Source organism: Cnephaeus nilssonii (genome assembly GCF_951640355.1).
Source record: "Cnephaeus nilssonii genome assembly, chromosome: 10".
In the NCBI taxonomy this organism is placed as follows: Eukaryota; Metazoa; Chordata; class Mammalia; order Chiroptera; family Vespertilionidae; genus Cnephaeus; species Cnephaeus nilssonii.
The window spans coordinates 77,933,496-77,949,943 of NC_137081.1; the positions used below are offsets into that span (position 1 = coordinate 77,933,496).

Consider the following 16,448-nt stretch of genomic DNA (forward strand, 5'->3'; position numbering starts at 1 on the left):
GCGTTGGAGCAAGGGGAGGGATAGACCAGATGGAGGTGAGAGGAATGATCAAAAGCATGGTTTTAGGAATGTGCCTAGTGTGTTTGGGATTGCAAAGACTAGTTGGCAGGAAGTAGACCTTGAACATGATGTTGAAAAATTTGGATTTTATCCTGAATTCAGAATGAACTCCTAGGAGTTTCTGAGTGGACCAGTAATGAATTAAAATTAGTGTTTCTGAAAAATGAGAGAGAGAATGACTCAGATGGAGAAGGGAGCCTAGGGCTGGAAAAGGGGTCCATCAGCTTCCTGCAATTAACTATAATTTGGGCAGACTCCGTCTGGGTCACAACTGTCTCCACTCTCTTCCTGGGGGAGGGAACCAAGGAAAAGAGGCCACATGCTGCGTGTGGTCTGTGAAGGAGAGTCCCTTGCATCCTCTTCAGAGTTAGAGCAGTTGAGAGAGTTGTGAAAAATATTTATTTTCAATTTTATGAAAAGTGGTTGGTATAGCATTTTATGAAGATCAGCTCTTCGATATCAGCAGGACAATGGATTTATGCAGATTGGGAGCATTTTGTGTGGATTAAGAGCATTTCTGTATCTCAAAGCGCCTTCCGAATCATCAAAGACATTCAATTATGTCAACTAGTATTTAAGGTTAACCAGTTTTTAATGTAATCTGTGTAAAATTATAACTGACATATGGGCAAGTTGTAAGTCATTACCTTTAAACTACTTTTTATATACATCATTTGATTGCTGTTGATTGCAGTTGAGAAACATGGATTTTTAGAGGCTCAATGACTTGTTCAAAGTCACTTGGCTAATGGGAAGGAAAGCTTGGGCTCAAACTCATTTCTCTTACTTCAAGCCTTTTCCATCTTGGTGAAAACTGGAAGTTTGTGCTTAATACATACGACACATTCTTACTAACTAGAATACTTAATAATTCTAGAACAAGCAATCTCAGTGGATGCGGGGATGAACTATATCTCATATGATGGAATGCAGTGGGTGTTCAAATAAATACTCATTGACAATAATGATGTCATCTACCATGCTTTCTAAATCAACTTGTCCCAAAGGACATGTATCTTATAATGTTCCTCAAATATGTTTAAATTAAATATATTTTTAAATTTAATACTGACAATAATGTTCATATTTCAGTTTTCCAACACTGGGTTTGGGGCTCCATAACTCTCAGTTATGGAGCGTGGTTTTTGCCAGTTTGATCTCATGGAATTTGCAGACAGCATCTACGTGCAAAGAAACAGAATGGTGCCTGCTGATAGAGAGAGGGTGGGTGTGGAGCAAGTGTGGCATAAAATGGACTGTTTGCTTTTTTCCACAGTCTGCTGATTCGACCTACAAACCCATTCCCCAACACCATGAGCAAAACCTATAAAAACACAGGGGCCTCCATAAAGATGACTCTGACATTTGCAACTGGAGAGATCTTGGATGTTGAGAGAGCCCAGTTCTATACTTATTATATGGGTCTGGATATTTTTGGCTCCAATACTTGTTCCTGGTTAGAAAGTTAAAAACAAGGGTTTAAACACTGTTCACTCGGATAGTAAAAAACATGTTCACTTTTTGCAGTGACCCTGGAAACAGAGGGGGAATTCTTATAAATCACAAAGGAAAATAAATAACTTCACCCATGGAGGGAAAGAGACAGCTTGAGAAAAGGGACTTTGGAAAAAGGCTGTCTCTAGACAGCAGTCTTGTGGTAAGTACTAAATATTCATTTACCACTCTATATGTTTTGGCTGAAAATGCATTATTCTTTGACTGTTATTTCCTGAACCCTGTGCTTTTGAAACCTCTATTTCAGTTACCCCATTAGCAATATCCCTTGGGATTTTGTTTCATTTATTTTTTACCGAGTCAAAAGCCTGTAAATTATTGGAATGTTTGTATAGTGTCTTAATAGGCAAATGTCATAATCTGTCAACATTATATATAATTACATTAATTCCAGCCGAAGTAGACTTTAACCTATACAAAAACACTACTGTACAGCTGATGCCAAATGCTGAGCCTATATATAGTCGTTCCATCACCCATTTATCTTAACTTTGGGATAAGTTGAACAAGAATTCAATAGAGCTCCAATATTGAAGAGCGAAGAAACTCCGAGAACTTCTTAGGTATGTAAATGAGTTTAATTGTCCACAAACTTTCTTCTAAATGTTTTAATGCTGATGAGCATCATTCTTAACCGTATGGTTGTGTTTGTTTTTGTGTATGAGAATCTGGTTAGTTCAAGGAAATAGACTAAGTCCCTGATTTCTGAAGGTTGGCCGCTCTTTAGTCTTTGAGCTCAAATGTGTGGGTCACCTCTTCCATTCTATAATGCATATGAACAGGGCAAGAAATCAAAGCTAGCAAGTCGCTCCTTCCCCTTTTGCTCATGTACTGAGATAGAAGCTAGCTTGGTTCCTTCATTTGCTTATTGTACAGGGATGTGCTTTATTGATTGTATACTCCCAGCAGCTGGCCCGGACTTTGGATCAGAGTAGGTGTCCCATAAAATACTGGTTGAATTGATTTATTAGTTGCACTTCTCCAACTCTGCTGCTGTAGATCTTACTCTGTCATTGTACAAATTAGCTGTTTACCCCATAACTGCTGAGGTTTCATATCACAAACTGTTCACAGACGTGAGTGTCTGGGGATTGAGGAACTTTTGGGTCTAGTTCTTCTTTTGTTATTTGATGCAACGTCTGTATCTCTGAGGGCTGTGCACTGAGCAGCAGACCTTCAGAGGCTAAAAACTTTAATAGTATTTTAAGTTCAACTTCCAATGGTTATGTGTTCTCCTCATCTCTAGTGTCTTCTATCTCTAGGTAGAATATAGTGAAAATTGTGTGTTTGTGTGTGTGTGTGTGTGTCTGTGTGTTTATATCTATTCCTTTTGCAACTTACGGGGAATTAGGATAAAAAGATAATTTCTCAGCTTCTCCTTTGACAAAGAAAACACTTCTTTCATATCAGGCTGTCGTTGGCGTTGGGGTCTGTCTTATGCCCAGGCAGGGACAGAGATGCTCATATAGTGTGATATGAGCAGCACAGGAAAGATTCTCTTAACACCAAAATATTATCCTTGTTGGTTAGTCCCTAAAGCCCAAATTCTTCCATAGATCCCAGAGAATATGCAATGACCCTATCAAAGCAGGCATGCTAAGGTATTGTCTTTCAGTAACTCACAGTAGCACTTACTAGTAAAGATCTTGGATCATTCCCAGGTGTCATCAGATGAGCAGAGTTTTGTGGAGGGAATTGGTAAACAAGAAGGGACAGAATATAGAGAGCTGGAATGCAGGGCTGGGTTGGGGCAAGTAGGGAAGGGGAAGTGGATTAGTGGGAAGGATTGGGTCCCTGAACATCAGAGAAAGAGGAAATAGTCTAAATGAAATCTTTGGCCACATTTATATTTTGCTCAGTGATAGGTTGGACTGTGAGCATAAATCAGAGCCTGTCACATTACCAGTGCTAGCGGGAAGCCCCAAACTAAGCTTGCGTTCCCGTTGGCATATGGCGCTACCCCAAGTCTTGTGGGGGCTATGAATCTGTGTTTTGACTTACAGCATAAAGGAACACTGTGAAAATGAGAACTTGTTGCCTGGACCACCTAAGAAACTTAATCCTGTTCAATCTCCCTAAATGATGCTTGGGAGAGTTTTTACTCTAGTGAAATACCTTTCTTGTTTCCTAGAGGCAGATTAAGTGTTACATCTGTACGTGTATATGGGAAAATCCCGAAAAAGGATGTGGTCATCTGTGACTACATGGCCCAGTACATGGGGTGCTTGCCTGCTAGTCAGTGTTATGCTATTAGGCTGGAAGACTGTAATTTTCCCCTCTGTTTTAGTGTTGTGTTCCTTCCTCATATAAGATACTGCTGCTGGGACAATGACAGCAAGAATATTCTTCTTGACTTGGTTCTTTGAGCATAAGACCCACTGAAAGTCTCTTGGAAGAAATTTATTGTGACTGTCAGGAAGAGGTAGGAGGGGTTGAGATCAAAACCGACTGGCCTGTAGCCCTGACCGGTGTTGCTCACTGGTTAGAGCATTGACCCACACAGGGAAAGGTTAGGGTTTGATTCCCAGTCAAGGGCACGTGTCTGGGTTGTAGCTTTGGTCCCTGGTCCCTGGCCCTGGAGCATGCCGAAAGCAACCGATTGATGTATCTCTCTCACGTCTCTATATTTTTCTCTCTTGCCCTCTCCCTCCCTTCCACTCTCTAGAAATCAATGGGAAAAATATCCTCGGGTGAGGATTATTAAAAAAACACACACACACACAAATAAGACCCCCCCAAAAATTCACTGGGCTATAAAGGATGTGAATCTAAGACATGGCCCTCTTTAGGATCCATGCTGAAATCATACAAATAACTAGGCAAGGAACACACAGGGATGATTCTAGGGAAGAGTGGCTGGGAAATATAAGAGAGAAAAAAAGGGGAAACACATCATATAATTCCCAAGGCATGTTTATTTTATGATATTTTTATAATATTTTTTATTTTTAGAGAGGGATGAAGGGATGAAGAGAGGGGGGGGAGAGAGAGAGAGAGAGAGAGAGAGAGAGAGAGAGAGAGAGAGAGAGAGAGAGACCAAGAGGGAGTAAGAGGCATGAACGTGAGAGAGACTAAATGGGGAATGGTTTATCTAGTCCCCTCACTTTGCAGAAGGAGTAGTTAATACTCAGCAAAGTTCAATGCTTTTCCTGAGGTCCTACAACTAGGATACAACCAGGAATAGAACGGCCGTTTCCTACCTGTTTCTTCAGGCCTCTATCTCTCACTGTGTGTATGATACCCCAGTAAGAGGAGAGGTCCCTTTGGAAAACTGACCAGAGGAAAGAGAATCATTAAATCCTTCAGCCTTGAACCCCCCGCGTGTCATGGTGACCTGTGTGTTGGAGAGTGAGAAGGCCCAGAGGTAATTTCCAGTTTCCACTTTGCAGGAAAAAATTCCTCCTAATGGACTGTGAGAGTAAGGTGCTATTAACTTCATTACACTCTTTATTTCACATCTATTTTCAATCAAATCATGAAGTGTGGAGTAGAAATTATAGCTTCCTTGCAGCAAGTTATTACCATTTTTAGGCGGAGGAACCACAGAGTGCAGAGACTCACACTCAGATTCTAAAACAAACCTCCAGTGGGGGAAGCGAGTTTGTGGTTCTTAGTCACAATTTTGCTTTCAGAGCATGATACAGGGGAGGGTGTGAGTGAGTGTGTGTGTGTGTGTGTGTGTGTGTGTGTGTGTGTGTGTGTGGTATGTGTGTGTACTCTGGTAATGCTGAACTATTCTTTGATGTTGATGATTTTTTTTTACTTGATAAATCATCCCTTTTATGAAGAAAGTGACAGGTAAGTGAAACTGAAATGAGAAATTTGTTTCAATGTGGGGGGTAAAGACCCTAGAGCAAGACAAGTGGCTGCAAGTGCGCCTGCCCAGTGGGAGTGCGAGCAGCTGCAGGTCCCCGCGAGTAGTCTTCTCTCTGAAAACAACAAAAGCGCCCTAGAAATCGTCCCTTGACCCAAAGCTGTTCAGCTCACCTCAGGATGATTTTTGATCAGAAAAAGTCCGCATTTCACACTGTGCTTTTTTATGTGCAGGAATCACTCCCAGGCTTCCTATGCAGCTATGTGACATGTGTCGCTGTGATAACATAACTGCTGAGAAGGCTGGGGAGTGCATTATCTTTTTTACCAGCTCACGTTTCAATGGCAAACATTCTCTTTTAATTTGAGGAAAAATTGCCTTTTGCTTTTAAGCACAGATAGGAGGAGCAGTTTCTCTTACGAATGATGAATTCTTTCCTCGTGTCCCCATTCCTTTCTCTCCCACTGAAAGGAAAACAAAACGTTGGCCATGCGCGATCCTCAGCTGTGACAGCAGGGCCGGTTGATGGACTTCCAGAAGCAGGAAAGGCCCAATTAGGCCCTTCAGTTCATCCTTCATCCTCTGGACAGTTTACATGCAAATCATTAGAGTAATTAGGCCTTCCACAGCACACATTAATTAGACCAATCAGCACGCGTCTTTGAAAGTGTGCTTTATATTGAGGTGCTTTTGTAGCTGTGGGATGTGTTGGACAGTTGCCACTCTCTCCTCCAGATGCACGCCATCCCCTGTTCCTGGCTGTGCACCCTGGAGGAGGTAGCACAGGGATCTTGTCAAAAGGATCTCCGGGTTTGTGGCATCTGGTTGGGTTTGGCCAGTGGAAGGACCTAGCAGGATATCAGTGGTTGGGAGGTGAAAGAGGTCAAGGTCACTGTTTTCCTGCTCTCTGCCTGCCTGGGCGTGGGCCACAGTGACTGGACTCCTCTGCCTGTGGTCACAGTGTTTGTTGGGCGACTCTCTGGCACAGCCCTGACTGCAGCCATCACCAGCCCCTTCCGTGTTCTGGCCCTTCTGCCTCCCCACGTGCCTCAGGCTTCTGAGCACTAATGACTTCGGGCGCTACCAGCTGTCTCATGTTCTCATGTTGGTTTAAAGCTTTAGGTCTGCCCACCTTTATTGAACAATTCCTTACTGATTCTCCTCATCTAGATGCATTGAGTGGCCATCTCATTCCTGCAGGGTTCCCCTCACTGATAACAGGAAATATCCCCTGGGTATCGAAGCTGACCCAATAAGCAGGAAAAGCAGTATAACGTGGAGGAGGCAAACGGTGTGCTGCTGACAGGGCTAGGAGCCGGGATCACAGTGGGAGGCAGCGAGGAGGCTCCGTGGAGGAGCTGTCCTTAGAGCTGTGCTTTGGAGCAATGGAGAGAATTTGGTGGGCGAGGTTTGGGATGGAAGAGAAGATGCAACCCAAGGATATTGTCCTATATCCCTGGTGACAACTAATTTTACTGCCGAATTATTTTTTTCCCAGGGAAATGTCCTCCTTATATCAAGTTTTGATGGTTAGTATAGGTCAGTGGTCGGCAAACTCATTAGTCAACAGAGCGGCAAACCGCGGCTGGCGAGCCGCATGTGGCTCGCGAGCCGCGGTTTGCCGACCACTGGTATAGGTCAATGTGACTGAGCCAGAGATGGTCAGGTGGCTGTCAGAATGTTCTGTCTGGGGGTGTCTGGGAGGCGTTTCCAGAGGGGAGTAGCATAGACTGAGTAAAGGTGGCCCTCACCTATGCGGGTGGGCACCTTCTCATCTGTGAGGGCCTGCATACAGCAAACAGGCAGAGGAGGGCAAGTCTGCTCTCTGCACGAGCTCCCACACCTCCTGCCCTCAGACATTGGTTCTCTTGGTGCTTGGGCCTTTGGACTTGGACTGGGACTGACACCTGGTTCTTAGGCCTTGGCATTTGGACCGGAAATATTCCACCAGCTTTCCTGGGCCTGCAGCTCACAGGCAGATTATGGGACTTCTCAGCCTTTCTAATCACTCAGGTCAATATCAAAGCAAGGGTCAGCAAAGTCTGTAACAGGCCAGACAGTAAATGTTCTAGGCTCTGCCGGTCAAATGAGCAGACACAGCTACTCAACTCTGTTCCTGTAGAGGAGAGCAGCCACAGACAGGACATGAATAAATGGGTGTGACTTATGTTCCAATAAAACTTTATTTACCAAGGCAGGCAGCATGCTGGATTCTGAGAGCTCCGCCCACAGGAGGGAAGTGGGAAACTCGATAGTGCACTTTTCCTGAGTGCTGACTCTGAGTCATGGCTTGTGTCCACCCTCAGGACATGCAGTCTGTCCAGGCAGCAAAGGAACAGGTTTGGGCTGTTACACAAAGATGTGTGGACCCAAGTCGCAAGAGGTTGAGCAAAGGGAAATCGTTTAGAAAGCTCAAAACTCACGGAAGCTTTTTCTAAACACAAAATAGGGGCCTGGTGAGTATTGCTCGGTGCAGCCAGTAGATTATGCAAACGAAGGGAAAAAACCGAAGTTTTGTAGTGCTTCAGGCATGCTGGCCTTTACTCTCTGGTGCTGCATTTAGACCGCCCTCACCATGGGGATGCTGATGGAGCACAGACTACAGCTTGCTAGGTAAGGCGTCCACCTGTCAAATCCCAGCTGCCCTTGGCCCTTTCTAATGCTTTGCCCGTTTCTCCTTTGTTAGATTACAAGAGGTTCCTTTTATCTCAGGGGCAAATAGTATCATTATAATTAACCTGGTAATTAATTAACAGGGAAGGCACAAAGGGAGGACCAAATAGATGCATGCCCAGGAGAGTCTGGGTGACGTAGGAAAGATACGTACCTGTCCGTCACACCTGGGAGCAGGTCATTGGCCAGAACAGATGTGGCCACTGCAAGAGCATGAAATCCGAGCTGTATAAGCTCCTGAGCAAAGGAGTTCCCTCTCTTCCTCTTGGTTTTCTTGTTGCAGGGTGTGCTCTCACACGCCTGCATTTGCCCACATGGCTCACAGCCATGTCGACCCCACACACAATGGAGTGATGGGCTGTGACTAGCCTGATGCTGCACAGGACCCAGCTCCACCAGGGAACGGACACTCTGGACACCTGCTTTGCTTTTAGCTCTGCCGCATCCCCAGCTGCACGTTTTCCAGGACTGGCTTAAGGGGAACTGGATTTTGCAACCCAAGGATGTAAATCCACGCAAATAAAGCTTTCTACCCCATCTCATCGTCCCATGGGAGCCTCTGAAAATTCTTTAAAATATATTTTTTATTGCTTTTTTTGAGAAAGAAAGAGAGAAAGAAAAAAAGAAAAAGAGAGAAACATCACTGTTAGAAACATCGATCGGCTGCTGCCCACATGCACCCTGATCAGGACCAAGCCTGAAAACGAGGCCTATGCCCTGACCAGGAATCAAACCAGCAACCCTTTGGTGCATGGGACAATGCCCAACCAATTAGTCACACTGGCCAGGGTCCCTCGGACATTTTTATTTCAGCAGCACCCGAAGAACCCCACTCCCACTAGCAATGGATAAGTTCCACCTGCGCAATTGTCCGATAACACTACTGCATAAAGCCTGTGTACTCAGTGCCCCTGACTCTTGGACAGCTGCCCTGTGCAAGGCCTGGCCTTTGTCCTCTGGTGTCAGGTTTGAGATTTCCCAAGGAAGCATCAAGGGGAGGAGGGTCAGGAACGAGACAGGCTGCTAGCCCCGCTGTTCCCTACAAACTCTGAGAGGAACGGAGACCCTGCCCTGGAGCCAGGGGTTGGGAGGTGTGGGGGTGTTTGAGGATCCAGCCAAGGCCCCTTTGGATAAATGCAGCAAGTGTAGAGCAGACCCACTTTAGCCTGGGCTAGCAACCTTCCCAAAGTGACGTGCCGAATCTTTCCTGTTCTCCCCGTAAAGTGGAAGTGGCAGAGTTAGAGAAGTGTCCGATCCCTAAGTGCATGCTTACCCAGTGAATCCGCCCACCAGCTTCGCTGAGCCCATCATGGCAGGTCAGGAAAATGCTGGAGAAATGTCCTGTCCAGCTGCCCTCCAGCAGCACAGGTCCCTGGGGACTACGGATGGCGTTGGGGCAGGTGGGCTGACAGAAGACAGAGGAGGCTTGGCCAGGTGGGCACAGCCCACAGTACCTGGTTGCTAGGGTTGTGATGGGGCTCTGGACAAGCAGGGAGAGATCAGAACCCGAGGAGAACAGTGCTAGGAGGTGTGAGCAGCACCCAGCACCGCCACTGAGGCCAGAGGAGCAGAAGCAGACACGGCCAAGCGGTGAGCATGGAGAAGGTCAGAGTGCGGCTGACAGTCTAACATTGAAGCCATTTTAGCAGACAGCTCAGCATGTTCAGGCAGAGAATCCGGCATTGAGGGTAGCCAGGAAGGCTTCCTTCCCTGAGAATGTATTGAGGTTTGCTCTGTGCCAGGCACTCTGCTCCATGCGTTAGATGGAAACTGTCACTTAATACTTATGACAGCCCTGTGAGGTGGAACTCTGTTCCCATTTTACAAATGAGAAATCTGAAGCTTAACAAGTTAATAACTTCCTCAAGGCTGTAGGACTGGTGAGTGATAGAGCTGGGATTTCAAGGCGGGTCTGGCTTCATACCACGCTGGGAATGCGCAGCTAGCAGCGTGGAGGCAGAAACTTTTCCATTTCATTAATGGGAGCTCGTCGCATGGCGCTTCCCAGTCTCGGAGAGCCCCAGCCTCAACAGGGCTGGAGGGTTACATGTGGATCGGCACAGCGGCTGTGCCCAGCTTACCGATGAGAGAGGCCAGGCCTGATTTCCCAGCATAATTTCAAAGGAGGTGGGAGAGGAAGGCTTTACAAAGAAGAAAGATTATACATGTTGGAACTTGGTCTAGGCCTGATTTCTGGTCCTGTGCTTTTTTGCTGATTAACCAGGTCTTGAAACCAACTTCTATAGAGATTCAAGTTTGTAATAGTAGCATATACATGATATATAATGTCTGTAATTTTATATTTTTACCCACATGAGGACTAATTGTATGAGGTGGGATTATTGACTAGGGTGGGAGTAGAGTAGGGGGGAAGTGGCACATCCAGAGTATGGCTAGATGTCCCCCAGCATGTACTTTGGCTCATCACTTGAGTGATGGTCCTACCAGATGGCCGTGCATTGTCTTGGCCGGGCCACTGGCAGCGGAAGTGGGTGAGGAGCCAGCATCATTTCCCAGGAGGAGATTCTCTCCAAATTGCCATTTGTTTGCTCACCACTTGCAACTGGTGCTCCCCCTGATGTCGTCCAAAGGAATGTCTGCCTGCATTGTGGTGATGGCTTTCCCCGATGACGCTTCTCTTCCCTTCCTTCTTCCTTCCTCTCATCATTGAAAATAAGCCAGCCTGCCATCAGTACCATATCTCCTCGAGTTCTTATTACAATGCCCTTTCCTATTCTGAGCTTTGTCACTGCATTTAACACGGTCATACCTGTCTAGAGCAATTTCTCAATCAAGGCACTCTTGACATTCTGGACCCTATATTTCTTTCTTTATTATTATGATTTTTTTTTATAAGGGGACTGTCCTGTGCATTGTGGGATGTTTAGCAGCATCCGGGCCTCTACCTACTGGATGCCATTATCACCCTCCCCTAGTTGTGACAACCAAAAACCTGTCTCCAGACACTGCCAGATGTCCCTTGGAAGGCAGCATCAGTCCCGACTGAATTGAACTGTACGCTCCCAAAGGACATGAGCCATGTCAGACTCACATTTGTGTCCCTAAAGTCTGACACACAGAAAACACTCAGTGAAATGAATAGATGAGGAGTGAACTGAGCAGTGAGTTCATGAGCTGAGTACATACTAGCAGGTGGCACTCGATATGGACTGAGGGGAACTACTGGAGAAGGCACCAGTGGCTTGTTGGGAAGGTTGGAGGGGGTAGATGACACTCTGCTCTTCAGCTTTGTCCAAGGATGATTCTAGCTGTATGTAGACTTTTACATCAGAGATTATTAACATGACATCTGGACCCTCTTGAGTCCCAAGGTGTTTGATACATCTATGAAAAGACTCCAGAGGTTTTGACTTCTCTGAAATATATTGTATTATATATTTTTTGTATGCATTTGTGCATTTTTCTGGGGATCAAGTCCATAGGTACAAGCAGATTCTCAAAGGTATCTGTGACTCACCAATGGTTAGGTAGCTTTACCTTCCATTATCTAGCAAGCCCGGCCCATAGCACCTGCACACAGATGGCTTCCCTTGCCCAGGTCACAGGCCAGGGTCTCAGCAGCACCTGCTCATCTGTATTCATGTGGCTGCAGTGAGTGCTGTCGCCGGCCTCAGGTGCAGTTCTGTGCACATGTGAGGTCTCAGAAATCAAAATAGGAACTAGAAACATTTTGCAAGCCTTTTGCAAATGCTGTTATTGATTGGAGATGAAATGATGTTGCTTCTGTAGCAGAAGTAAGTACAAATGAGCAGAGATATTTGCTTGGCATGTTCGGTGTTTTCTTAGGGCTCAGAGATCAGAGATCTGCTTGGCATTCTCTTGGTGTCTCACCACCTTTCAACAATGGGACTCATCAGATCATACAATTTTCCATGGCAACTGAGTTTCTTGCATCATCCTCTGGCAGTCTAAGATCGTCCCATGGCAGCCTTTCTAGTGCTTTGTCCATAACAAGAGGTAGAGCTTTCATCGATTCCTTGAAAGCTGCTCCTCGAATCCAGTCGGCACTTGGGTGTTCTCACTGATGGGCGCCTGCTCTTCTTTCTGGAGTTCCTAACTGGTCAGCTCAGGAACTGAGCACCTGTGAGGTTCAAAGCCCTGTGAAGTGCTAAGAGTGAAGACCTGAGTGAGTGCTGAGAAATGCGAAGCATGATTTCTGCTTTCCAAAGCTTTTAAAAAATGTGGTGACATGTTCACAAATCATGGTACTATAACACCAGCAGGTACACAGTGGTGCAAACAAGAATGATGAGATTTATAAAAAGGAGGTTGCTCTCTGGCTATATTGATCAGGGAGGGCTTCCCCAAGGAGGAGAATTTTCAGACCCCCCTCTGGGAAATTGGTGCAGATTTAATCTATGTTGTCCCTGCCTTCCCTGAAGCAGAACTTTATTGAGAAAACCACGGTGTCTTAAAAGAACAGTGTATGACTCCAAGGTGCTGGGTTTATATTTGAGGAATTTCTGACCCTAAGCAGGCTCCACTGTAATCCTGAATTATCATCTTAACTTTCCTCTTGTCCCCTGTAGCCACCCCTCCCCACCTTCTGTTAATGTTCTTACCCGTACCTCCTGGTGCATGGCAGCTTGCGTCGCACAGCTAAATCATGTTGATTTCTTTTCTTCTCCTTCATTCATCAGTGTGTGTTAGACCAGTGGTATATATATTAGCTGTATTTCAGCAGCCTGTCTCACACTAATTTACCCGCCACTACTGTAGTTCATCATTATCAATTAATATTTATTAAGCATCCACAGGGTTAAGGCTGTGAATTAGGCAGTATTTTCATTACTTTCTGTTGAATTGCCATCTTCTGTCGCCTGGGCTCAGCTGAGCCAGTATTTAGGATCTTTCTGCCAGTTTTCTATTCATGTGACAGCCCTCACATTCATCCCAACGTCAATTAATATTTCATGAGTACATCCAGGGGCCATTGCATTAAAACGCTTCACTTAACCCCAGATGCACTGCCTCCATTCTGTCCCTTTCATGTTCTAATTCTGCAGATCTCCTAACACGAAGTCCCATTTGTCAGGGCTGCTCTGTACAAGACCAAACCGTGGTTTCTCCTGGTTCCTTCACATGCCAGGCAGTTCCAGGCGTTTCCTCCTCATGAATCTCAGTTCCCTAACGAGGCTTAATGGATCATCATGTCCGTTTCCGAAGATGCCTCCGAGGTCTGCCTGCCTCCTGTCTTTCAGCACCTTTCTGCTTAGTTATCAGCATTTGCCTTCCACTTGGTAGGTTTCTGAATACAAAGTAATTGATTGACTGCTCGTATGCACATAGATGTGTGGAGGAAATGAAATCATGTGGTCTGATAAATTCTGGGACCCATCTGTCAGAGCCAGCAGGGGGGCTGTTTTCTGGGGTCTGGGGTCCCTCAAAATGGGGAGGCCATGAAGGCTGGCCATAATCCACCAGGGGTGGGCATGGACTGAGCATGACGTCCCTGAAGGCATCAACCCAATATGACGACCCTGGCTCGCGCGGTCCTTCCCTCCTCACTGAGTGCCGTCCCGCCACATGGCAGGGGAGATCTCCCGGGCTAACTTTGGGTTCTGCTGGTAGGTCCCTGAGGCAGACTGTCTGACCTAATTCCTACCTGGTGAGGTGTAGCCAGAGGAAGTGAAGGCAGAAGAGAGCCGGGTCTGTTGTGGTTGGCATGCCTCGCCCTCTTAGCAGCACCTGCATAACCTCCCATAGTCTTGCCTGCAAAGACTACATCAGTGATGTTGTTTCCCTACTTCCTGCGTCAGCGGAGGCCCTGGGAGGAAACTGGCACAGAGGCACCACGTTAGCTCCCAGTGTGTATTCAGGCGAGGCGATGGACAGGAGCTTACCAAAGGGCCTCTTATAAAGGGAAGGCAGGATGTAAGGAACTCAACAAGGTAACAGTGCAGCACCCTGAGGCTAAAACAGTGGGCCCATTGCCACTGCTGTGCGTGAAAGGGCGAGGAGACAGGAGAGAGCCACTTGGCAAGAAATGTCGCCTTAGGTGAAGGATGCAGTCAACCAGTGTTGCCCAGCGATGGGGAATAAGGCCGTGAAAACTCCCGCTGCACTCCCCTCCCACCCTCCAGGGCCCTGCTGCCACCTCCCATTCGCTGAACCCAACTGGAAGCCAGAGGGACAGGTGCCCACCTAGCACCCTGGGACCCAGAGCCGGATAGAGAAGGGTGGGGTGTGCATGTGTAGGGGCCCACAGACTGTGTCCAGCCCCTGATTCTGTATAACATACACCCTGCCTACCCGCTCTTCCCACATTTCTAGAATGAGAAGTAAACACGATCCTAAGTCAGACTAGTTCAGTATTTACATATTGTTAGACATGGATTCCATATGTGTCGCTTTGGTTTGACCAGAACAATATTCTGTGCCACCTTCGCAGCGTAAGTTCCCTGTGGCCAGTGACATGGTCTTCTCCCAGGGGTCCTGGTGAGAAAGCCCAGGGCAGGGCTGTGTGTGGCCGGTGGCCGGAGTGTCCAAGGTGCCGGGTCCTGCATTGGATTCCCAACGTGCACATTTGGACTTGAGGTTAACCCTTTAGCAGATAGAGGGCCTCAAGAAGTTTCTGACACTCTGAACCTTCGTGCCCTCCGTAATGGGCTGACGGTGATGGTGGAGGGAAATAAGGACCAAGAAGCTGTTGCGGACACTGTAGGACTCTATGCAAAGGAAAGATCCTGATATTATGGCAGTGACGCAGCTCTACCTGCTAAACTTTATCAAAAATACAGCAATAGTGGCAGCCCTAGGAAGAAACAGGGACCGAGAGCCTACTGTGTACCCAGAGCCTACTGTGTACCGAGAGCCTACTGTGTACAGCACGCTCATGCGAAGGCTGCCGGGGAAGTGGATTCCATGGATATAGGGGGAAGAACGGGCTGGCTGTGGAATCAGCTTGAACGGGGTTCCAGTCACAGCCGCCAGCACTGCCTCGCCTGTGTGAGCCTGGCCAGGACACTGTACCCGCCCTGCGCCTCCCTGTCTCCTCTCCGTGAGGAGGTGATCCTGTCTCACTCAGAGGGCTGTGGGAAGGTAGGAAAAGATTCCGTTAGAGCGCACGGCGTCTGCCTGGCTCGCAGTCTCGGCCTCCACACCGAAAAGCCGTGGAGCCGCTGATGTGGTGACCCAGATGGCAGCTTTCTTTGTCTGCAGATGGCAGGAGACATTCAGAAAAAATATTGTTGAATGGCGGGTTTGCATATACTCGTATATGCTGTTTAAAAACTGAAAGGCGTAGCGTGATGTTATCAGCCAGAATGTTCGCCAGGTGTTAACTCCGGTTTGTGTCTGACCAAACCTTTGGATTCCTTTCTTCTTCCAGTTGCCCAGTAGTTGCCCGTTAAAGAGCTGTGCTCCAGACCCTCTTATGTGGGGCGTTACGCTCTTCTGGAACGGCTGGCCTCCTGCTCTCACTCTTGAAGCCCAGCCAACGTCTATTTATAACAGCCAGTTTTATTCCAAAGCTTCCAGAAGTGCCCAGAGCCTTCCAAGCAAGTGCACAATGACACCCTGTGCACAGGGCTTGCTGGGTCTCTGCCCCAGGCCTGTGCCCCGATAGAATCAGGCTGGAGACTGGGCCGCAGAGCCCTCCTTTGTTTGTCTGAGGCTTCCCATTGCTTTGAGCCGTGCCAGCTTGGAGCAGCGGGAGATGAGATCTGGGGAAGGGGCTGGGGATCACTTCCCATGTGACTCCCTCTCTTTGCTGCGATGGGGAAGACAGACTCCAAGGGGTGGACGCGGGAAAGATTTCCCACTACAGAAAGAGAATGAAAGAGGAAGCAGGGTCCCAGTGGCCTCTTGCCAGGCCCCAGGAATGCGCCAACCCTGGGAATTGGCCCCTGGCCAAACTCCTCAGGGGCTGCTGACTTGGGAAAACTGGCTTTCTGGCGGTTGCCAAGAATACAGACAATGGTCTTTTGGATCGTTCCCTTTTGAAAGTTAGGCTTTTGTTTTATTATCACCAAAGGTAACATTTATTGGGCACCTATGTATGCATGCCAAAAGATAAAATGCATGATTGGAAGTCAGTGTAACTTAAACTGAGCAGAAACACTAGGTCCTTCTATAATATTTTCAGCCTGCTTCTAATTAGGGCCTAATCCTTTGCTTAGGTAAGTTGCTACCTTAGATTTGAGCACAAGTGGTGCTGAACTTCTAGAATTAAAATTAGTTCTTAAGTGCTTAAGTGAGCTGTATTATGTCACCTGAAAGGGCTGGCATAAATGGGGAAGAGCTTATCCCATTGTCATTCGGTTGAGAAATGAGTGTGAGAGCATGAAGTACAGAGCTGGTATCCTCTGGGAAGGGAAGAGACCAAGACCCAGCCACTGGTTCAGCATAGAGTAGCCCTGAGAGG

General features: G+C 47.0%; 1 protein-coding gene across 3 annotated transcripts in view; it reads left to right on the plus strand.

Annotated features, from left to right (window-relative positions):
- The window catches only part of NCKAP5 (NCK associated protein 5), a 965,452-nt gene that overhangs the window by 110,671 nt on the left and 838,333 nt on the right, over positions 1 to 16,448 (plus strand). For all 3 annotated transcript variants that reach the window (XM_079782414.1, XM_079782415.1, XM_079782418.1), the window contains exon 2: positions 1,588 to 1,717. In XM_079782414.1, coding sequence (XP_079638540.1) covers positions 1,649 to 1,717 — 69 coding nt within the window. In that variant the 5' untranslated portion in view covers positions 1,588 to 1,648. The remainder of the gene's footprint in view (positions 1 to 1,587; positions 1,718 to 16,448) is intronic.